This window comes from Coptis chinensis, chromosome 7 (genome assembly GCF_015680905.1).
Source record: "Coptis chinensis isolate HL-2020 chromosome 7, ASM1568090v1, whole genome shotgun sequence".
Lineage (NCBI taxonomy): Eukaryota > Viridiplantae > Streptophyta > Magnoliopsida > Ranunculales > Ranunculaceae > Coptis > Coptis chinensis.
In genome coordinates this window covers 978,029-1,000,565 of record NC_141462.1, presented here as the reverse complement: position 1 = coordinate 1,000,565, position 22,537 = coordinate 978,029, and the positions used below count along the sequence as shown (strand labels likewise).

The window sequence follows — 22,537 nt, the reverse complement described above, 5'->3', positions numbered from 1 at the left end:
GCTACGCCACTCGAGTCATAAAGTTATTCATTTTTTTATTAATTAAATTAAAAGCTGCAAAAGAAACACAAAAATCTAATAACTATTATTTACAAAATTAATATTGAGTGCTTATGGAGGGTGTATGCTACTTAGATTGTTTTGGATTAGGATGACCTTTGTTATATAAACATATGCATCAAATTCATTCATTTATCAAAAAAATTAAGAAGTCATTACAATACAGAAATAACTCTACAGGTCCACTCTTGGCTGCCTAAGCAGCAAGTGTTTTTGAGCAAGCATGTTACATGCTCTAAGGGTATGTCTAAAAGAAACGAAGTTCATTACAGAAAAATTTATAACAAAATATATTTGTAAGCACTGCTCTCCACCTCCATGGTGCATTGTCAACTCCATCCTTATATGCGTCTATAACTTGCTTGGCATCCCCTTCATAAAAAGTACTGCTCCATTGTTTCTGGTGTGAAAATTCCCCTACTGGCGCAGCATCTAGTAATTTTGCTTATGCAGACGTATTAGCCTTCTTCTTTCTTGAGCAAGCACCTTGAAAGCTTCCTTCATTGTCCCTTCCAGCCATAGCTAGAGTATCATGATAACCATCACTTTTAAAAGCATCATAAAACTTAATCTTCACCAAACCAAGTGGTGGGCAAATGGTGATGAATATGTTATTGTCTTCGCTTGACTAAGAAGAAGCCAATGCAATCAATTACGCTCCCTCCATATAACATATGAAGTATTTATAGATATCTCAAGCAAGATGCCCCTTAAAACTATGATGTGTGTCTTCTTAGTGTATGATGGATTTCAAGAATCATCGAGTAATGAAATCATTAAGGCAAAATGGCATAGTAAATAAGATTGTGTCAAATTCCAACAACAACATATGTCACTAAATGCAAGAACTCTATTGATAATTGATAATGGCAAAATAGTAGCAGACACATCTTTTATGGAATTTAAACAGTATATCATCGACTTTTTATATAAATGATAAAATATTATAAACACACAGCATTGGTTGTTCTCTACTTTCTCTAACCACTCTCTAATATTGGTTGTGATTTCGACCTCATGGCCATGAAAGATGAAAAGAGTTGGTGCTATCAAATTTCGAAAATCCTTGTTGCAGAGCCAACCATTATAGACATAGAACATTGTATTCTTCCTTTCGTCGCAAGTACTAATGAACTCCTTCAAGGTAATATTCATGCTCATTTACCTACTTTCCATCACCATGATACCCTTGGTTCTACTCTAAATTTATTTCAGCAGCCAATCATCTGCTTCAAGCTCGTATATTTTACTTGATGCTGAAGTTGATATTTCATTCATCATATTAAATGGAATTTAAGCTTTTCAAAATTAGAACCAGTGAACTTATAGTAGCTGCTTTCTAAAGGTCAGATTTGAAGTTATTTGTTTTGTGTGTCATCTCAATACTACGAAAAAAAATCAAGATAAATGTTTGAAAATGTAAAACTGGTAAAGAAAAAACTTAAATGCTAGCTGGATCAGAATAGATGTTTTCATAAAGAACTTTTATAGCAACCATCGTCGTCCCATTCCATTTACCTACTTAATTGATTTGATTCCTGTAAGGGGAAAAGTAAAATTGATTTGGAGCATTTTCTCATTGGTTTCTCTAGAAACAAATGAGATGACAATAATTACATACATATAATCTTTCAAATGTCAATTTTTATTGTCATCATGAATAAATACGATTGTCGAAAGTGCATCCAGGAATGATCAATTTGTCGTGAAACGGTAAAAGGCATATGAAATTGAACCAAGGCTCCAACTATGATAGATCTGTTCCGCCTTAGACTTGTCCCCTGCAACCCCAAGTGCTACGTGCAAAGGGTAAAAGTGATCTGGGTGGGGGTGTGCTTTTTTGCCATATGGGGCCTTCTTCTCATAATGGTTCACATCTTCATATCTGCAAAACAATCCTTTCCAAGTTCAACATATAATTATAGAGGTCCCCTTGTTTATGAACATAAGTTACCAACAATGTTTTTCTCTATCTCCATATTTTTTTCTAAATAATCAATGGAAAAACTTAGATTTTGAGTGCAGTTACCTTCCGTTTAATAGAGACTCTTTGAGCCATGTATCAAAGACTTCAGCCCAAGAAACAACATGACCATTACTCATACCCATTTCTCTTAAGTTGTGTGTAGCACTTCTTGATCCAAATATAAGTACCCCTTCTTCTCTAAGAGGAGCCAATGCCTTGCCCAGTGATAGGTTCCATCCTTGTTGGTTTGAATAGAAAGTTGACACATTGGAATGTCGGCATTGGGATACATGAGCATGGTGGGCACCCAAGCACCATGGTCGAGTCTACGTCCTTTTTCTACATTTACGCGTTTAAAGCCGCTCGCTATCAACAACTCCTTCACTCTCATTGCTAGGTGCAGTGCACAGTGCGGTAATTAATCTGGTGTATAAAGAACCCAAGTTCAGGGAAATTCATTAAATCTTTTAATTATGATTAAGACTTCAGAAATATAAAATCGTCTACGATTAAAGCATTAAACCAATAGCAGAATTAGGAAAAACCAGGACAATCTACCTTATCTCACCAGCCATAACTATTCAATTGTATATAAGACAATGAAATCTTTATGAAGAGCAATGTGGCAAAACATAATATTGAATTAAAGGACTGAAAAATAAGTCTGGTCACGGTTCATTGGATTAACGCACCTAATACATGGATTTATGAAAACCATAAAAATCATAGATGGTGTCATTAGGACCATTTACGACGTTCACTGTCGGTTCTGAAGTCTCCGAATCCCGAGATGGTGATTTTTTTAGAGTAAATAGGACTTTTAAAAGAAAGTAGAACTCTTTAGTTTAGAGTAAGTAGGACTCTTAAAAGAAGCTTATTTATCACTGTAAGATCATCCCAAAACTGTTTTCTCCCTGACCGCTCGATATAACAGCATAAAAAGACCAAGCTGCTTTATTATATAGACATGTAAGGCATGTTCTGTTTTTCTTGGGCTCATTAGGCTGGTATTAAGCTTCAAATTATGTTAAGCCCTAAAATCTGATCAGACTAATGAATTTATTAGGGCTTTGGTTTGAAACACTAATGAACTTATACTGTATAGAGTGAATTTTATATGTGGGCAATTATTCTATGTGGGCATGTGGGATGAATATGATATCGACATTTGTCAAAACTAGTTAGTCATTCTTAACTGTGGCAACTAATTTTGATGAATCTAAAATCTAGGGAAAGAGAGAGCAATTGTTATTCGAATTGCACGGACTCGAGTTACATAAACGCTAAGATTATTACCAAGTACATACATACTGGTTTATTGAGTAAGATGCAAACTATAATGGGATCCCAACTATAGTAGGGCTGCATGCTGCATCTAAGTGTGAGACTGGAATAGCCGTCAGTTCATCCATGTGCAACAAGAAGCTCATTGTACTTCAACAAGGGGGCTAGTCGCTAGCAAGCCAAACACAACCATATGATGAATTCTACTGGTGATACTAATGGTCATGGGACGCATACTGCTTCATGCACTGCCGCAGGTCGTTACGGCAAAAAGGGTATCGTACTTCGATTATGCTACAGGGACTCTGCTATTTGTCACAGACAACCACTCATTTTCTTCATGTTTAAAGCGTATCACGCCTCCCAGAGCCATATTTTTCCTTTCGGCTACCTGTTGGTTCATACAATTTAATTTGTTGTTTATGCAGAGAATGAGTCAATCAACGTGTACAGTTTTGTGAGTCTTGTATGTGACAGTATTCTTCTTGTTTGATTACATACTTAGCTTAATGGAAATGTTTTCATATATTGCCGATACATCATCATCCAATTATCCATACATAACGAATTGGTATGGTTTGCCAGAAGAAAAGAAAATTTTATCATGGGGATGGTTATATGAACTCCACCACTTAACTCAATGAACTAGAAGCTGATTTTTGGTGGAGATGTTTTCCACACAATAGAGATCATCCTCACAAAAAATCAGCTCATTTGAAGATGTACAACCTCATCAAAAATCATTTAGAAAGTTATGAAATTATCCAATAGTCCAGATTTTTTTAATTTTGATACAATTTTTGACAAGGTTAGACATATTCAATTGAGCTGATTTTTGGTGGGGGTGTTCTCCATCATGAGATGTACACATCCACAAAAAATTAGTCCTCAGTTCATTTTGTAAGTTCATTTTTATGAGTGGAGTAACTTTGGAGTTACTATAAGGTGGAGTTCATATAACCATCCCCATCATAGAGAACATAAGGTGCAAATGAAGTTCCATTGTTCCAACATTAAATATTAGCACGGGGTACTTGAGGCAGATCTCTGAAAACTCAGCAGAGAAATATCACTAATTTTGATTAATCTTTCTTTAGGTGGAAAGGATCCTCCAGAGGATTTGGATTAGGGAGAAGGAATGATCAGTACTTCACTCTAGTTTGCAACATATAGTATATATATAGGTCTGAGTCAGACAAACAAATCCAAAAGAGAATGGATATGCAACACCATGAGTGGAAAAGAGATCTTTGCAAAATTAGGAATCACTACTTCACTCATTTGAATCTACTTGTTCCCTGGAAAAGAGAATATATGGAGAAACAATTCTTGGCGCATCTTGGGAGAAACTTATCTTGGCGAATCCTTTTCTTCAGGCTCAGCTCATACTGTAAGACAAACGAGCTTTTGTGAGCCAGAAACTAATTCAATCCCCAAGTAGGCCTCCCTATTTGAATAGATCAAGTTCATAACTTTGTCCAAAAAATTTTGTTATTAATATTCTAAATATGGGCATTTTATGGTTTAAGTGACTGTTGAATATAGATTATAATCCTTATCTTACTAGAAAATGGACAAGATATGAAGATACATTAAAACTCTCTATGGCCATTATTTCAGGCTTGAGCCCTACAGCTCCTCAAAAAAATTTAATTGACTGCAGCATGCAAACTTTAATAAGACACAAAAAGTGCGATTTGAACTTTTGTTGTCAGCAGAAAATTACAAAGAAATGAACAATAGTGAGAAGAAACTGTCATTGAACAACTTAACAGACCTGGCTAGTAACAGGAGAGGATATGATGAAGAAAGTATTAGTTGTTTGAAGCGACAAATCAAAGGAGACTCCTGTCCAAAACCACCTTCCTAAGTATACCTAATGTTCAGGAGCTCAAGAGATTCCACCATTTCCGACATTGTTAGCCTGAACTCTGGCTCAGTCTGTGCATTGCAGAGAAAAACCAAGTATCATAATGTTGGTATATGCTAAATTCTGAACAATATTATACAGTACTGCAATTAAATGCATATCTGAAACTTATGTAAGAGGTATCTGAATCTTTGATTGGCCTTACCTGAATACAGAGCGTGACAATGTCAGCAAACCGAGAGAGGGACCTGGAGAAGAACATTGGTCTAGTTGTTGGATCAACGATTGCTTCCTTACATTTGTAATCATGTAGACGCGTTGAAGCCCATCACCAGAGATTGCTCCTGTCTTGGTCTTGAATTATAACATATCAATATAGCAAAACTTGATCAGTAAAATATAACAGTACGTAACAAGTTCCCATGTAACTTGGGAAGGAAGAGAAGGTTAATTAAGACATCTGCCAATGGGTTGTCTTCCTGTTAGAAGCTCCAAAAGAAACATGTGGAATGCATAGAGATCCCTCTTCAGTTGATCTACTCCTGGTTGGCTGTTTTCTTAAGCAGTGTAGTCCGTGCAACTAACAGGTTCAGAAGCCTGCAATGTTTGCTGATCACTGAGATGGCCAAGTTTATATGCCATCTTATATTTTACAACCAACTTGATTAGGATATGATTTCTGTTCAAATTGCTCACCTTAAGCTTAACGCTATTGGTTGTGAGAGGCCTCAAAACAGCTAGTCCGCAGTCACAGAAATGAAGCAGAAGCTCATTATCAAGTAAGATGTTAGCAGCCTTTAGATTGCAGTGTGAGCCACAGGTGACGTACAAGCAGGTCGAATGCAAATATCTGTACTGCACAAATATTCCATTAAATCAAGAAAACTAAAACAAACAGACAACTTTACACTCCCTTCAACATAACAGAACCATTGACTATAATTATCTGTACAAATTAAGATCTGCTCAAAGTTTAATTTTGAGAGATTTTGGAGAAGACACTTACAGCTGCTTAAGACTTGAGAGATTTCCGAGCTGCCTACCAAGGTATCCACCACGATCAAGTCCAATAAGCTGACTGGTTTCAGAAGTATGAGTTCAGACAAATCAGCAAAAAGAGATGAAAGGGTATACTCAAAAGTACAGAGATGAATTTTGAATTACACCTCTATATAATAAAAGACCCAGATGATGTTTCTTTCCATGTACAAGGATCACCTCCATCTAATTACCGTCCTATTAGCTGTTGGGGGTATTCAAAGTCTTGTACAGATCCTGAACAACTATGACTGCAACAAGGTCATGTACAAAACCAAATTTTACGCAAATTCTAAAACCAATTTTTGTCATTCCAAGTGTATAACATATACTACATCTTAGTATATCGACGATCTATCTGAAGAGTATTTGCAAAGAATTAGGGAGAATGGTGTTAGAAATCTCACTTGGCTTATTATTAGCACAGGGGAGTTGTCTAAATCGCAAGCTCTCTATGATGGTAAGTTTATGGCAATGATTCATCCTCAGTCATGTTTTTTTTAAAGAAGTGTCAGATTGATGTTTATGTTCGTTTAATGCCTTGGCTTTTCATGTGTTTTGTGTACCCCGGGCATTTGAAGGCAGATTGGCAGACTAAGCAGTAGAATAGGCAAAATGTAGTCATATGAACTATGAAGACAGTCTATTTTACTATTTTAAAGGAGATTCTGGTGCGTTGTTAATAGTTTGTAATACACTTGTGGAATGTACCCATCAATATGGCGCTATTCTAATATCCATCTATAGTTTGTCTGTTGCACTTTAAAGTACTAATTGTACAATTAAATTTATGACTCCATAGTTCCATACTCATCTTTCCAATTTTCAACAGCCCAAAAAGGACTTTTGAAGTAGCATTAATGTCTTGAATACATGGTTTGATATATTTTTTCTCCTCCTGGTGTATTTAGGTTGCAATCTGAAGTTTGGAACTCAGATCATATTGAAAACTTTGCTGGAACTAATATGCCCAAGTAGTTGCTCTTCACTTTCTGATTTCAAAGACTTCTGGAGAATGTATATAGTACGACAGAGTAAAATAACAGGCCAACATGAAGGGACTTTTGGTTCAACTAATGGTTGAAACACATTTTGCACACAATTCTAATATAAGAAGAGTATATGGAATTGGAGGTTCTTACTCTTATGAGAGCATGAGACTCATAACGGTCCAAATAGCGGACTTCTGTGATTCTGTCCCTCCTAGTTTGAGATACTCTTATATCTCTTCAGTTCTCAGCTGCAGCTGTCTTTGCACCTTGACACTGGGGATTCAAGAATCTCATCATACAGCAACCCATATTCTAACAGTTCTGTGTTTGCTTCTGAAGCGAAATCAGCTCTAGTATCATCACAGGTGGTCTCTCCCACGAGAGAGATTGAACCTACTCAGTCTTATCTCTAAGAGAGACTGAAGTAAGAGAACCTAGAACTCATCCTCATTGAAAAATAACAAGCTAGTGAAGTCTCAAACCTCAAGCTATACAAGTAAGTGCTGTTAGTGCTTTGTTCATTCGCATTCCTTCTGCCCCTATTGAATGAAAATTTTCCCTGTGAAATTCAATAGGAACATAATGAGTCGGCTCTAAAGAAACTTCCTGAATGATCCTCTTGATTGGAACCTATTTGTGGCATGAGAAGGTAGATAGATTACACAAAGGCGTAGGTTGTAGAATGATGTTGCATACTCAATGATGATCCACACTCCGACACTCGTACATCAAGCAAGGATAAATACATGATGAGAGCATTGCAAGATTAAGCCACAAAATTTACAATTATCAATAGAATAAGACCAACAAAGAACTGAACACAAATAACCCTTTCACAATTATCAATAGAATAAGACCAAATATTTGGTTCAACAATTTTCGCATTGCTTACAAAGAACTGAACACAAACTAGATAGTGGTCCTTTTTTTTTTTGTTATATATATTTTTAACAATGAAACTTTATTTATAGTGGTCCAGACAGAACTTAGACGGAATCCCCACATTGTTAGTGTTAAAAAAGAAGGTTTGTTAATCCACTACTTGAATTTGGCCATAGTTGGATGCCCAAACATTCATTTTTTTTCCATTAAAATTTTATTTCACTCGCCAAAAATGTAAACAAATAAACAACTTTGATGTATTATACAACAAAAAACAGTTTAAGGAGAAAAAATAGAATTAAAAACATTAGCTTGTGCTAAACGTCATTAATCAGACGCTTGTGTCGATTGTAATGATTTTCCATGAAAAACTTTGATGCACCTTCAACTGTTTTATGCCATGTCTGCAAAGAATAAAGTTGAATCTAAATTAGTCATACAATATACAGCGACACACTATACAGAATCAATTAGTGATCAGACAAAAAAAAACAGGCCAAATGTTGCTAATAAAAGTTTTTTTTAGAGATTTATAACAAATATTGACTTCAAGATTAAGGGGAAAAAAATCATTTTGCCGCAACAACACTTGCTAATAAAAATGCATTTGCATTGGTCTTGGGCCCTTGATGAGCACAGTGTTAAGCATCAATGGTGAAGCTTAATTAGGACTCTACCAGCAACAGTATGTAAAAAATCAGACTGGAGAATGATACAAAGGACAGAAACTTGATAGTATCATCTAACAATATTGGTTAACTTTACATAAAAAGGATGATAGAGCAACATAACAAATAAGCTAGATTGTGTGCTGCATTTTTAGTTTCACTGCACACATGATTGAACTCAAATATATAATAAGTTGCAAAGTGAGATGTAAAGTATTCAAAAAGTACCATGGTGGCTTCTCAACTCTCCTCATGGCTTTTTTCTCAATGGTTTTCATATGACTATTGGTTTAACATTGTTTCAAGTCTCAATGATTCTAGTTCATTGTTGATCCTACATTATTCTGCCTTTTTTTCATCACCAGAAAATTCTACATTCTAACTGCATTGGATATCTAACAAAACAAAATTAAGAGTTGGTGAGTTGGGATGAGAGAAATCTCTCTAACCTTTTCAATTGTTCCCAATAGAGACTTGTTCTTCACTTCCCTAGCTCTGAGTTGCGACATTCCCCGAATCCCAAGCCGTCGAAGCACCGTTGATCTCCTAGTACCTCGAGGAATAAGAGATTTCCTTTCAACTAAACCAGTTCCATTCGTAGATGGACTTTCGCAATTTTCGTTATTACTATCTCTTCGGCATTTCTTAGACCGTTTTATGATCTGCAAGTCTCTTTTTCTCGACATTTTGTTGCGCGATTCGGAATCCATTTCTGCGAACTTACTAAGTAATTCATCTGATGATGCTTTGGTAACATGTTGGACTTTAGGTGGAGTGGTCTCCATTAGAACTGGTGTGAAAGTGAGTTGAGAGAAGAAGAAGAAGACAGGAGAGATTTTGTTGGCTTATTGAGTGGGAAAATGACCGTTGAAACATTTGAAAGAATATAGCCGTTAGTCATTTTACAGGTATATATGATGCAAGTATGTCCAAACTCCAAAGGCCATGTTGTGAAACATATTCATACGCGCCCCTACGTTGATCTGTGCCAATTGTCTAATGATTATTTTCACTGAATATGAGGAGAAAATTTCGGGGATACAGAAGTTGGAATGTTGGGTAATCTGTTCCAAATTTTATCATTTACTGGCTTGGTAACGAATGTGGATAGAATGGAGTAAGAGCATCATCAAAGCACTGATATAATCAATTTCTAATGTGACACTTGACAATTTATTTGGATTTTATATTTTAACAATCAGAAAATTTCCCGTCCAAGAGTGGGACAGGACAAATTTTGCTGTCCAACATTTTTTTCTTTTTTTTTATTAAAAAATTAAGAGGACTCGATTCTGAATGTGGAGCCCAATAAATTAGAACGGGGCAAGTTTTGCCATTTAACTTTTTCAATTTTTTTAAAACGGCTAATGTGTCACTAAAATAAGAAATTGGAACGGGCCAACTATTCCAATCCAAAATAAAAACCCCAAATTTTGTCTAAATGCATTAGTACTTGACACGTTTTTAGCAATTTTTATAAACCAAAAAAACTGATGTGTCACAAAAAAAATTTAGCAATTTTGATCAACAAAAAAAATTTATGTGTTACAAAAAATTATAGCAGCACAAAAAATTAATGTGTTGATGATGCTCTAAAGACCTCGACTTCGAAAGCTTGACAAATCTGGGCACTATCAAGTTTTCTTTTCAAAATCAATAATAGAGTGCAAACTCAAAACACGCAACTTCCAATCTTATGCAGTGGTTATCCTCGAACAATATTTACTTCAAATTAGTGACACAGACACATAGGTCTTTCATGCAGCCGCAAGCTGATGTGTGAGACAGTCAACAGACACACATATATATATCCCCATTAATTTCTGAACCTCGGCAATAACTCTAAGAATGTAAAATGGGATCACTGTTACAGGTGCTGAGGTGCAGCAATATTGCACATCCACTAAAACAACTCACTGTTGGAAATTGGTATACATAAGCTTTTCTGTTAATCTATAAATCAAAATAACAATTCCACATTGTAAAAAAGAAAACCAAAATTGATGAACTTATTCACAAAAGGCCCATTCGTAACAATATCATCTTACGCCATTTTTTCTTGAACTGGAGCCTGTCACCCTACAGCCTCACTCCCAGGGTTGCTAATATAATGGTGCATGTCAACGATGAAATGGAAACCCAGGCAAGCTTTCTCTTAGTACAACATCAAGAGACAAGCAGAAAGAATCTCAGACGTCGTCAATTTGAACCGTCAAGTCCTGTACCCCCAAGTCATGGTACAAACTATGTACATAGTGTAATATCGGGTTATGATCTGCCCCTTTCTTTACCTATGGCATTCATTATAAGAAAAAAGGACAATTGTTAAACACACTGATAGGCAAAAATAACACGGAAAGCAGCCATATAGTTTACCATAGATGCCATTGTTGGTGAAATCATGTATAAAAAGATCTTGGAAGTCAAACCCATAAAAACAAAGCACCTTTTTTCAAATACAAAATGCATAAAACTTCTTCAGTGTTTACCTGTATCAAAAGGGAACCAACAACATGTCCAGGAACCAATGCCCAAAAACGAGCTTGAGAAATTTCAGAAACATCTTCAAGAGAAGTAATCTGACAGAACTAAATCTAATAAATATAATTATTGAAAAAAACACAAAGAAGATAACAAACAAACTACAGAAAGACAAGACTACCTGTCTCAAGCACTTATTTAAAGCCGAGGATGGTATGTTGGGTGACATCTGTAGTAAGATACTTCCTGTAGTTCTAAAAAGCGGTATGACAAGCATTACCACTGCAACTGAAACCAGTCCCAAGCACAAAACTTCAGCATTCTTAACTCTGAAAATGGAGGGTGGAGAAACCATCAGTATAAACAGCGTAAGAAGCACAATATCAAAGCAGTAGCAAGAGTAGGAGAGAGCGACTTACCCAAGGGTCAGCAACCAAGAAGCCAGGACAATACCTGCACTGAAGAATGATTGAAAAACAACAACTTAACTTCAATTCATCTGAGAAGGAATTAGGGGGGGGGGAAGAGACTACATAGAGAAATTGCCAGAATGGATAGTACAAGAGAAAGCATTATACCTACGAATAGAGTCTGCAAGAACATGCAGAAAGATCGAGTGGAAGTTCATATCTTCAGCTTTTCTGTAGACTACAAACGAATGAAGGAATCAACCAACCAAAAGATAAATGATCTTCACATCGGATTTAACTGACACAAATTTGGTCCTATTTAGCTTTATAAATATATAGGCCAAAGAAGGTACTCCACAAGTTCGCAGCATAAGGCAATAAATAAATCGGGCTTCCAAACTCATTGATGTTTATGAAATTATAGAAAAATCACCCAAGTTGCAAACTGCTTCTATATTATGATGCTGTAATCTTTTTCTACATATAATGAAATAGAGAAAGAAAAGGGTAGCTTTCAGAAAGTAACTACTATTTTCCAGGATTGAGAACTTTTTTAGATGGTAACACGTAATCACAGTAAAATTTATCACGTTATTTGGTTATCATTTGTTCTCGGGAACCTCTGTTTTAGGCAGGAAAATATAAATTTGTCCTAGAAATCTCAGTACTTGGGAGTTTGTAATATGATTATATTTATCACTTTAGTAATTCATTAGAATTTTTCTTTTCTTACATATCCACCTCTATTTTCAGATCAAAGGTAATAACTGAGCCAAATCAAATCTCAAGAACAGACTATTACGTAATGTACAATAAGAACGTCAACAACATGAAGCTCACCTAGATTAACACGAGCATAGTTGCGGAAGAACCACACACCAAGCATATTCACCAATAAGTTTGTCACCGCTGAGACTATTAAATAATGCCTAATGGAATAGGTCAACCAGTTAGCAAAATGAAAATACAAGAAGAAAATGGAACAGACAGTCTTTAAAACAACTTCCGTGTAGAATTTATTTAAAATCGTTTTATTCACACAACATGTTTATTCACCTAAATGGATAAACTAACTAATAATGCACTTGAAAACAGTTTAAACTATATAAATCTAAACTCTGAAGACTAGATTAGTTTCATAGTTATCTCAATGGTAGTGAATGCAACCAAAATCTCCTCCACTTCCTGAGCTAGTTGGGCTAATTGCCCACTTTCGTCTCCATGGTCAAACCAACCAGGTATCGAAGCTACAGATCAGAAACCTTGGTAACATACTCCATTGTGCTAACCTAAGGGCTTTACCACAGAAGAGGAATAAAAACATCTGATAAGGACAGTGAGATGGCATCACAAAAACTATCATACTTTTCGCCCTGATGTTTCCAAGAGGGTACCCAGCTTAAATGTATTAACAGAATATTTACTTCGAATTTCAATATACTACTACGTAATATGCCCTATAAGAATCACGGTCGCCATGGAAGACCTTGTGTTCACATTAGAACCAATACCAGGTATGGAATTCATGGTTTGAACAAGTATAGTAGTATAGATATGACCAAAAAATAATGTATCATGAGCTTAGAACTCAATAATTTCACATAAACAAAGTTGCAATAAGACATGAAGCTGGCACTCATTACAACAGATAACACTCAATCACAACACAAAGTTTTACCAACTAAGTAGCAAATTACTTACTTGTGCTCAGATTCATCTTGTATAAATGCATGAAGTGCTTCCACAGCTAAGGAGAATGCCATGAACAAAAGGAACAGCTGTCTACACATGCAGCAGAAGAAAAAAAAACTTCATATATTAGCTCTAAAAATGAAATTGCCGAAGTTAACAAATAGACTAGAAGAATTCAAGCCAATACCAAGTCTGAGAGAGCAATCAATGCAAAACTAGGTACATATTGCACTGTCATCAAGATACCAAATACATAATGCAACTAAACATTTGTCACATCATCTGATCATAGCAGACGCATCAAGAAAGGTAATCTTTTTATTTCAGCAACTCCAAATATACATCTGATCTTGGAATTGCAAAATTTATCAAGTAAAAAATTATTCCCAGAGTCTAGTAATTCAGCTTTGTCTAAGAATTTCGCCTATGCCTGTGTTTGGCTCACCATAAAAACGTGTAAAGTGTGACCTAAGTCGGAGCATTTGTCATTGCATGGAACTATAATATAGGATTTTATTTTTTCCCTGCTTACAACAAAATTTCGAAAAGTATCAATTTTATGCGTCCTTCATGTCAGCTTCATATGGTTGAAGTCTGAAACTTCGTCCATCTACCATTCTACTGTCAAAATGCATAAATTTTTTTATGACCAGGATGTTCTACGCCTCTTACACGGAAAATAACTACAAGAAGTTGCCCTATATTTTTAAAAAAATGTGAAGGATTTGCACGACACACATTTAAAGAAAATAGGGTAACACCGTAACATGTGTCAAGTACTTACAGCATTAGTAAAAGCAGATAGAACTTCTAGCCTTTGGTACCTGAAATATTCAAACAATTATAAGTAAGTTCTTCTGCCTCTCACAAGCTTCATGAGTCCACGGATCTCATTTAAATTACAGCTTTTACCTATATCATTACAATCTACCCAAAATCAAACAAATAACTCCTTGTTAGGGCATCTCCAATGGGGGGTGTAAAATTACACCTCCACCTAGGCTCCACGTAGGTGCCATTAGGATTTTACACCTCTAATTGTATACTATTGTATAGCCTATAAATATCCACATTCTATACTCTCCAATGGAGAAGTGTAAAAAAAATTAGATTTTAAACTCGGACGTCACTTTACTCTTTAATTTAAACTAAGACGTCACTTAAAGTGACGTCCGAGTTAAAAAATTACTTTAGAATTAGAAAGGGACGTTACTTAAAGTGACGTCAAAATTTTTTGTTCGGACATTGGTTAAAGTGTCTCCCGAGCTATTTATCAACTGATAGCGAGAAGGGGAATTCCCCACCTCCTCTATCAACTAATACTCTATTATCTACGGTATACCACCCCTATTGGAAAGAGTTTTTTTATTTGGAGTGTAAACTTTACACTCTATACAGTTTACACCCTCCATTGGAGATGCCCTAAGACTCTTTTACTTAACATGCTTATTTTAAACTCTGCAACAATTATCTAAATAAGTTGTGATCACACTTCCCTCGTTGGATATTTACGTGTTACGTGTCTTGGGAAGACACGGGAGAAAGGTGTGTATATTTAAGAGTCGTACAACAGAAATCACAACAATGTAACTCAGTGTTAATGATAATCAACACAAATTTCTATATAAACATTCATTGAAGCAAAGATTTTCAGCTTACCCATAGCTATAAACTCGATCGAGTTTCCTCCGTGAAGCAGCCATTGCAAACAACGAAAATGTTAAAAGCCCACAACCAAATGTCAAATGAAATGCATCCGACACCAATCCTAATCACAACAACAATAAAACATAAACAAATAATCATTCACATATATAAACTTAAAAGCAAATAATCTCACCAACACGGCCCGTGAAAAGACCAATAAACAATTCCGCAGTAGAATACGCAACATTAAGCGTAATCATAACAAACAATCTCTTCATAGCTCGATTACCCGATCTAATAATCCGATAAACAGACACAACGAGTAGAAAAAACGAAACACTCTCAAAGTTTCCATCTTTATTATAATTATTAAAGTGTGGAGGAGGAATGTTAATACTAGAAACAGTTCTAGAAAGTAATGGTCGAATTGAATCATTTGAAATGATTGAAATTGGTTGGTGTTCGTTTAATTGAAATGAAGATTGTCTTGTAAATGCTAATCTTCTATCACTTTCATTGAATCCATATGGTGATGATTCCGTGTCAGTTTTTCTGTATACGAATGATGTAGTTTTCTTCATTTTTTTTTTTTTTTTCCTTGGTCTCAAAACTCTTCAAAAAAAAGTTTAGAAGAAATGATGAAGAAGAAGAAGAAGAAGAGTGTTTGACTGTTATTTGCACCCATGGAAAATGGATGGGTTAAGGTTAACTATGGCTGTCAATGGGCCGAGACAAGCTCGAAGCCCGATTAAATCCGAACCGAGACTTTAAATTTAGCCCGATAAGATTATTAGGCCAAGTCTGGACATACTTATGTCCGATCCGATAATGGCTCAGCCCGAAATCTATAATAGTTTTATGTGTTTTATATTTAATATTATTAATATATTTATTATATTTACTAAAAGTTGACATAGAAAATTAGAAATTATATTGGTTAGTATTGTGTTTGTCACACAAGAGATGTGGGTCCAATTCTTGCCACTTACAAATTTGATTAAATTTTAAATGAAAATAACAATTTTCATGTATGCTAATGGATTTAGGCCTGGCCTGAATCCGAACTTGCCCAATATAGGACCTAGGCTAGGCTTGGACTCAAAATATCAAATATGATTTGGGCGGGGCCTGGACCTAGGTGTGTCATGTTCAGGTCCGGCCCATTGACAGCACTAATGTGGGTTCAATTCTTGCCACTTATAAATTTGATTATATTTTAAATGAAAATAACAATTTTTATGTATTGCTAATGGACTTAGGCATGGCCCGAATCCGAACTTGCCCAATATAGGACCTAGGCTAGGCTTGGACTCAAAATATCAAATATAATTTGGGCGGGGCCTGGACCTAGGTGTGTCTGTTCAGGTCCAGCCCGTTAACAGCACTAATGTGGATTCAATTCTTGCTACTTACAAATTTGATTAAATTTTAAATGAAAATAACAATTTTTCATGTATTGCTAATGAACTTAGGCGACCGAATCGAATTTGCCCAATATAGGACCTAGGCTAGGCTTGGACTCAAAATATCAAATATAATTTGGGCGGGGCCTGGACCTAGGTGTGTCCTGTTCAGGTCCAGCCCGTTAACAGCACTAATGTGGGTTCAATTCTTGCTACTTACAAATTTGATTAAATTTTAAATGAAAATAACAATTTTCATGTATTGCTAACAGACTTAGGCCTGACCCGAATCCGAATTTGCCCAATATAGGACCTAGGCTAGGCTTGGACTCAAAATATCAAATATGATTTGGGCGGGGCTTGGACCTAGGTGTGTCCTATTCAGGTCCGGCCCGTTGACAGCACTAGGTTAACCCGAACCCGACACTACTGTAAATGGGTTTCGGTCCACCACGCGATGTGCGACAACTTTCTTCTTTATTTTCTTTTCAAATCTCTCACGCGATTTTGCCAAAACCGCGCCGCGCCATAGAAGCCCAAGCCCATACGGTGTTAAAAAAACCACATGGTTTTTCCAAAACCGCGAGAGATATTTGATACAACACCAAAGTTGGAATCAAATTTTGGCCGATTTGGTGTTTGGTTTAGTATTTTTTTAGTATTTTCATCAACATGTGTCTCTCCTGAAGATGAAAAAACACCAAATTGTTAGAAATTTGGTATTTGATGCTAGAATAGTATCTCACCTAAAAATACTCTTAGTGGCTCTATTTGATAATCTCGACTTCCTTTCACCATCCCCACTATACTGAGATTACTTTGTTTAGTTCTCTTTAATGTTTGGAGCTTAGTTTGTGGATGTTACTTGTTGCCACTGAAAATGAATAAATCGTGCACGCAATTTTGACACTAGTTGTTCTGTTTTTAATGAGAGATTAACTGCATAGTTATTTTTGAAAGTCAAACTGATAAGATTAGCATCACCATCCATTTATTCTACTACAGTGGGCAATATTAAAAGTATATATTTACATGCCTATTAATACTTAAGCAAGGTTTAATGGAATTTAAGATAAAGTTTGTGCTCTTAATACAGACAAACTCAGGCACTCAGCCACTGCCGCCATACCTCACAGCACTAGGGTTAACCTTGAAAGTGGAATTATAAAATAGTTTTGTATTATGTACTAATTCAGCCATGGACTATGGGACTTGTCCTATAAATATGTCTTCCTGGACTGTTACGACAGTCTCACATCGCATTTGAAGTACAAATTTTCATATTTCCATTGGTTTTTTATAATCTTGAAACGATACTTGTTCTGTGAATTGAAAGATGAAACCAAGCAAAACTACTACACACCCTTCGTTGATTATAATAATGTTAATGTTGCTATTATGTGCATCAGTGAATTCACAATTGACCTCTGACTTTTATGTTCAATCATGTCCGAAAGTTTTCCAAATTGTTCGTCAAGAGGTCAAGAATGCAATCAAAACTGAAATGCGGATGGCTGCTTCTTTACTTCGTCTACATTTCCATGATTGCTTCGTAAATGTTAGTTCCACTTTTTAGTAGTCGTTTAGTACTAATAGCAAATTGTGCGAGATGCAAACATGGTTCATTTGCATGGGGTAGTTGGCTAATGAACAATTCTAAATGGTTGAGTTTGTTTTCCCCCCTAAAGATGGCATCCTTATTATCATGAGCATAAAACGAAAATTCAATCTATTGCTTCCTTCCTTTATTTGTTGATCACATTCTTAGGAGAATCTTCCTTGTATATCCAACTCATTACATGTTGTTTAGCAACTTAATTTGATATACATAGCACTAAGTCACTAACAGTATTTTGTTCTCTCAATCTTTCATTTCATATGTTTTGTACGTGTACAGGGATGTGATGCATCGCTCCTACTAGATGGAAATAACACTGAGAAATCTTCAAATGCTAACTTGAACTCAGCAAGAGGATTTGAAGTCGTGGACAATATCAAGAATGCTCTTGAACGAACATGTAGTGGAGTTGTCTCATGTGCAGATATACTTGCCATCGCTGCTAGAGATTCAGTTATCTTGGTATGTCTCAGTCCAATATATTTCACTAATCATTTAACCATATATTAACCTCGAACCACAATTTAAATATGATCGTGAGGCGAAGTAACTGATATAGCATGTTGTTGTAGAGCGGAGGGCCTTCATGGAGAGTTCTCCTAGGAAGAAGGGATGGTATGGTGTCCAATCAGACAGCAGCCAATTCTGCTCTTCCTTCTCCATTTGAGACTGCCGATCAAATACTTGCCAAATTTGTTGCAGTAGACCTCAACGCCACTGATGTTGCGTCCCTATCAGGTAATCACCATAAAATTCTCTTTAGAACACATTATTTCTTTTCTATTAAACAGTTAAAGGACTAATTTTCAGCGAAGGCACCTTGAACAACTTTTGCTCATTTGCTCAGAGGCGTGGTCCATGAACAGTATCAATAAAGATGTCTTGGCGAATAGAGTGCCCCTTAAAATTAAGTAAACATAATTATGAACTCATTTTTGTGCATACATGCAGGAGCCCATACGATAGGTTTAGCAAAGTGTGGCACCTTCAGCCACAGATTGTTCAACTTCTCTGGAAGTGGTGCCCCGGACAGAACAATGAATACAGAGTTGCAAACCAATTTGCAAGGTGTTTGTCCACTGAATGGAGATGGAGATAAGACAACTGACTTGGACATAAACTCGGTAGATTTATTTGATAATCATTACTTCAGCAACCTTGTAAACGGAAAGGGCATTCTTCAATCTGATCAAGAACTGTTTTCTGGCGGTGATGCAGCTGCATTGGCAACTAAAATTCTTGTCCAACAATATAGTGATGATTCCAAACTTTTCTTCAATGACTTTCGTAATTCCATGATCAGAATGGGTAATATTAGACCTCTAACTGGATCCCAGGGCGAGATTCGTAAGAACTGCAGGGTGTTAAATTAAATGGTTCACAATATTATTAGTCATAAAACCATTGCAGTTTAATCATATGAAATGTTGTGGCTTTGTATATTTGTTCAATGTGAGAATAAAGCAAATATTAGTTACGTTCGACAAGCTTTCATATTTCAAACAAGAATATATTTGCTAGGATACAATTATACGTTAAAAGTTTCAATGTTTTTGGAACCTACGATGAAAAATAAATCTTGGGCTGGACTGGAACCTCAGTAGATGGGGCCGCTTGTTTTTTGAACCAAAGACTGATATGTTCAAACGGTTCAACCTGGCCCATTAGTTAATTTTGGGTTACCGATTAACCGTACATACCAACTAATTCTTGGATTGAGCTTATTCTATTGCATTACCAACCCAATCAAACTCCATTGTTTTTTTTTTTTTTGTAGTGCTTCATTGTTTGATACTTCAACAGTTCAACATGGTTGCATAGTTGGATACGACTCATAGCTAGTAAATTCGCGTATACATATTTTATATATTTTTACATATATTATGAATAATAAGGTGAATGTTTTAAACCCAGGGATTAATATACAAATTCTATGATCTAGACTTATAATTGCCAAATAATAAAGTCTATATTTTTTAAACTAAAAAAAAATATTATAAAAAGTATGATGCAACTTCAAAATGGAAGGTTTTGAAAATCCACTTAAGTTAGAATCTTCCATACCTAAAGAATATCGAAGAACTAAAGTGTTAACAAATAAATATAAATGAAAAATTTGAATTATGTATTTATAGTTAATGAGTAATTCTGACAAATTATTATATTCTAAACTTGTAATGCAACAAATTATATATGTTTTTTTTTTTATTATATGCGTATAAAAGACAAATTGTATGTTTGTCATTTTTTTCGTTTTTTTGGCCGAATTTTTAAACGTATTATTATTCAAAATTTCAAACTTTTGACAAATAATTTTCATATCAAATTTTTGCCGTCCACAAATTTACTAGCTATGGATACGAGTTTTGCAACTGACACGGGTAGTCCAAGCGACTTGTAGAGTTGTAGGGTTGAGCAATGAATAACTTTTACTGGGTTGGGCTTTAGTTGAAGGCTTTTAGTGCTTACAAGCTTGCACTAACCTCAACTCTCACCGGCTCACGTAGTCACATAGACAACAAACTCAGCCCAAATTCAGAAAACTGTATCAATTTTGAAATCTGATTTCGGATATCATTAGCGGATCGGGGATCCCTCATCATCGAAATAGAGATTGACGATAAATGACAAAAACAATTAGAACTTAATAACCAATTTAAAGTGTGAGTTACTTGAAACGTACAATTCATATTGTATAAGAGAATGCGAGCAATGCCAAACAGCGACTAATCAAAGTCCTGAACCCAAGCTCGGTTTATTTTGAACCAAACACCATACGTTGTAACCCAAAACATCACCACTCCCGAAATAAAATGGCTGTGTGAAATGTTACTGTATCTGCTGGTGGTTTTTAATGGCCGTGAGTCTGTGACACCAAAGTTTAGTCGAATATATGACACAGAAAAACTCCTTTATTGGTTATTTATCGAAAGGCAGCTCTTATCGAAATGGAAAATCTATATAATAAGACACAATGGTTTTTGGAGAGATATGTTAATTAGTTTGTAGTATGGAACAGCGTATGGGGAGACACGTGTCCGGTTGAAATCTTCTCAGGTTTTAGGTGGACTTCGGGCCTTTAAGTTTTTACATTGTTAATTGGGTTGAGCAGTCCAATCAATACTAATCAATGTCACAATTTAATATGTATCGGTTTTTCTAAAGACTATATTAGCATTGAGTAAATAAGCCCAATCAATATTGATCAATATCTCAATTTAATGGGTATCGTTTTCATATTAATTTTATTAACCTTGACTAAATATAAAACCTAAATTGATTTTTTCTGGTATAAGTATTGAAAGGTTGAGCAGTCCAATCAATACCAATCAATAATATCCCAATTTAAATATCACCAAAACACATTGGTTTTTAGAGAGACGTGTTAATTCACGGTGTGGATTGGCGTCTAGAGAGACACATGTCCGGTCGAGATCTTCTCAAGTTTTAGGTGGGTTTCAGACCGTAAGTCTTTACATTGTTAATTGGGTTGAGCAGCCCAACCAATACTAATCAATATCACAATTTAATATATATCGGTTTTCTTATTGACTTTATTAGGCATAACTAAATAAGCCCAATAAATATCAATCAATAATATCCCAATTTAAATACCACCATATGGCAGTTTTCAATATAACTATTGAAGTACTAATTTAGGAGCAAAATTAATAGCAGTCATGCAAGATCCCAATTTAATAACACATGTATAGTATAGTAGAGATGGAGTTGAACACCCTTGAAGGGTCTTCTTAATAACAACTAAATTATTGACTTCACAAATTAAAGACTATTAAATATAGGTTATCAAATTAAAGACTTCAATGAATAACCCATCCCAACGAAAGAAATGGGTGTTATATTTTCCCAACGAAATAAAATGGATGCGAGAAATTCATATCTACCACCATCTCTCTACCACACTTTCCTAACTTATACTCCTGTTTGCTTACACAGTCAATGCATAAATGTATGAAGTGTGGGTTCTACTCAGTTAGTCAGGTCATAAACTCTCTGTTCCACTCATTTTGGGTTTTATATGATTTTAATTTCCTTGACAGTGTGAATTTGTTTAGTTTTATGTGATTTGATTATTCTCTTTTCAAAAGCACTCAATTTTAGAATTGTTCGTCTTAGTAATCAAATTAACTCCTCCAATGATTATTTTCTTTTTCTTTTCATAAAAATTGTTTTCAAGTCGGAATATCTAAAGATTCATGGGAGGTTTCTTTTTTCTGATGGTGAGTCGTCAATCCACACTCCTAACTCAAAGTGAGAGGATTGATGATTACAGGTACTAAAAGTGTGAAGCCTTTTTCTTTATTTAGTAAGATTATGCTCTACGATTATTGTTACATACACCGCATGACTTTTGATTGAAACATCCGACTACTTTCAAATTTTCATAATATTTTTGGTTAATGTTTTCTCACTCTTCCATTAAAGTTTTGAGCAAGGTCTAATGTGTGCATTGGTAATATTTGGGGGCATTAAGTTTTGGTTCTTATCAATTTCCTCTATTTTAT

At 35.4% G+C, this 22,537-nt stretch overlaps 3 protein-coding genes, 1 long non-coding RNA gene and 1 pseudogene across 5 annotated transcripts; 1 reads left to right on the top strand and 4 right to left on the bottom strand.

Annotated features, from left to right (window-relative positions):
- Positions 1-1,724: 1,724 nt before the first annotated feature.
- Positions 1,725-2,419, bottom strand: LOC147485013 (extradiol ring-cleavage dioxygenase-like; annotated as a pseudogene). The gene is made up of 2 exons (XR_015201999.1): positions 2,090-2,419; positions 1,725-1,945 (listed from the first exon to the last, which is right to left on the bottom strand). The product of XR_015201999.1 is annotated as an extradiol ring-cleavage dioxygenase-like (transcript).
- Positions 2,420-4,946: 2,527 nt separating this feature from the next.
- On the bottom strand, positions 4,947-6,304 carry LOC147485012 (uncharacterized). Its single transcript, XR_015201429.1, has 4 exons — positions 6,187-6,304; positions 5,877-6,035; positions 5,386-5,777; positions 4,947-5,251 (listed from the first exon to the last, which is right to left on the bottom strand). It is a non-coding gene; the product is annotated as an uncharacterized LOC147485012 (long non-coding RNA).
- Positions 6,305-8,287: 1,983 nt separating this feature from the next.
- LOC147485011 (uncharacterized) lies at positions 8,288-9,626 on the bottom strand. The gene is made up of 2 exons (XM_086572915.1): positions 9,210-9,626; positions 8,288-8,496 (listed from the first exon to the last, which is right to left on the bottom strand). The coding sequence occupies exons 1-2, from the start codon at positions 9,543-9,545 to the stop codon at positions 8,410-8,412; spliced, it is 423 nt and encodes a 140-aa protein (XP_086429041.1). The 5' UTR covers positions 9,546-9,626; the 3' UTR covers positions 8,288-8,409.
- Positions 9,627-10,515: 889 nt separating this feature from the next.
- LOC147485010 (Cation efflux family protein) lies at positions 10,516-15,673 on the bottom strand. The gene is made up of 10 exons (XM_086570275.1): positions 15,184-15,673; positions 15,003-15,111; positions 14,128-14,167; positions 13,353-13,429; positions 12,492-12,580; positions 11,820-11,889; positions 11,661-11,699; positions 11,423-11,570; positions 11,250-11,339; positions 10,516-11,051 (listed from the first exon to the last, which is right to left on the bottom strand). Exons 1-10 carry the CDS (start codon positions 15,569-15,571, stop codon positions 10,950-10,952), a joined length of 1,152 nt encoding a protein of 383 aa, XP_086426401.1. The 5' UTR covers positions 15,572-15,673; the 3' UTR covers positions 10,516-10,949.
- Positions 15,674-17,467: 1,794 nt separating this feature from the next.
- Positions 17,468-19,488, top strand: LOC147485009 (peroxidase N-like). Its single transcript, XM_086570276.1, has 4 exons — positions 17,468-17,951; positions 18,291-18,473; positions 18,584-18,749; positions 18,963-19,488. Exons 1-4 carry the CDS (start codon positions 17,730-17,732, stop codon positions 19,382-19,384), a joined length of 993 nt encoding a protein of 330 aa, XP_086426402.1. The 5' UTR covers positions 17,468-17,729; the 3' UTR covers positions 19,385-19,488.
- The last annotated feature ends 3,049 nt before the right edge of the window (positions 19,489-22,537 follow it).

Bases quoted from the DNA above. Each gene is read 5' to 3' on its own strand.
- LOC147485011 (XM_086572915.1), bottom strand. From the start codon at position 9,545: ATGGAGACCACTCCACCTAAAGTCCAACATGTTACCAAAGCATCATCA. The intron at 8,497-9,209 runs GTTAGAGAGATT...TATTCTTTGCAG, and splicing joins TATTGGGAACAATTGAAAAG to ACATGGCATAAAACAGTTGA.
- LOC147485010 (XM_086570275.1), bottom strand. From the start codon at position 15,571: ATGAAGAAAACTACATCATTCGTATACAGAAAAACTGACACGGAATCA. The intron at 15,112-15,183 runs GTGAGATTATTT...TGTTGTGATTAG, and splicing joins TCTTTTCACGGGCCGTGTTG to GATTGGTGTCGGATGCATTT. The intron at 11,571-11,660 runs GTAAGTCGCTCT...CTCCATTTTCAG, and splicing joins TCTTGGTTGCTGACCCTTGG to AGTTAAGAATGCTGAAGTTT.
- LOC147485009 (XM_086570276.1), top strand. From the start codon at position 17,730: ATGAAACCAAGCAAAACTACTACACACCCTTCGTTGATTATAATAATG. The intron at 18,474-18,583 runs GTATGTCTCAGT...ATGTTGTTGTAG, and splicing joins CTAGAGATTCAGTTATCTTG to AGCGGAGGGCCTTCATGGAG. The intron at 18,750-18,962 runs GTAATCACCATA...GCATACATGCAG, and splicing joins TGATGTTGCGTCCCTATCAG to GAGCCCATACGATAGGTTTA.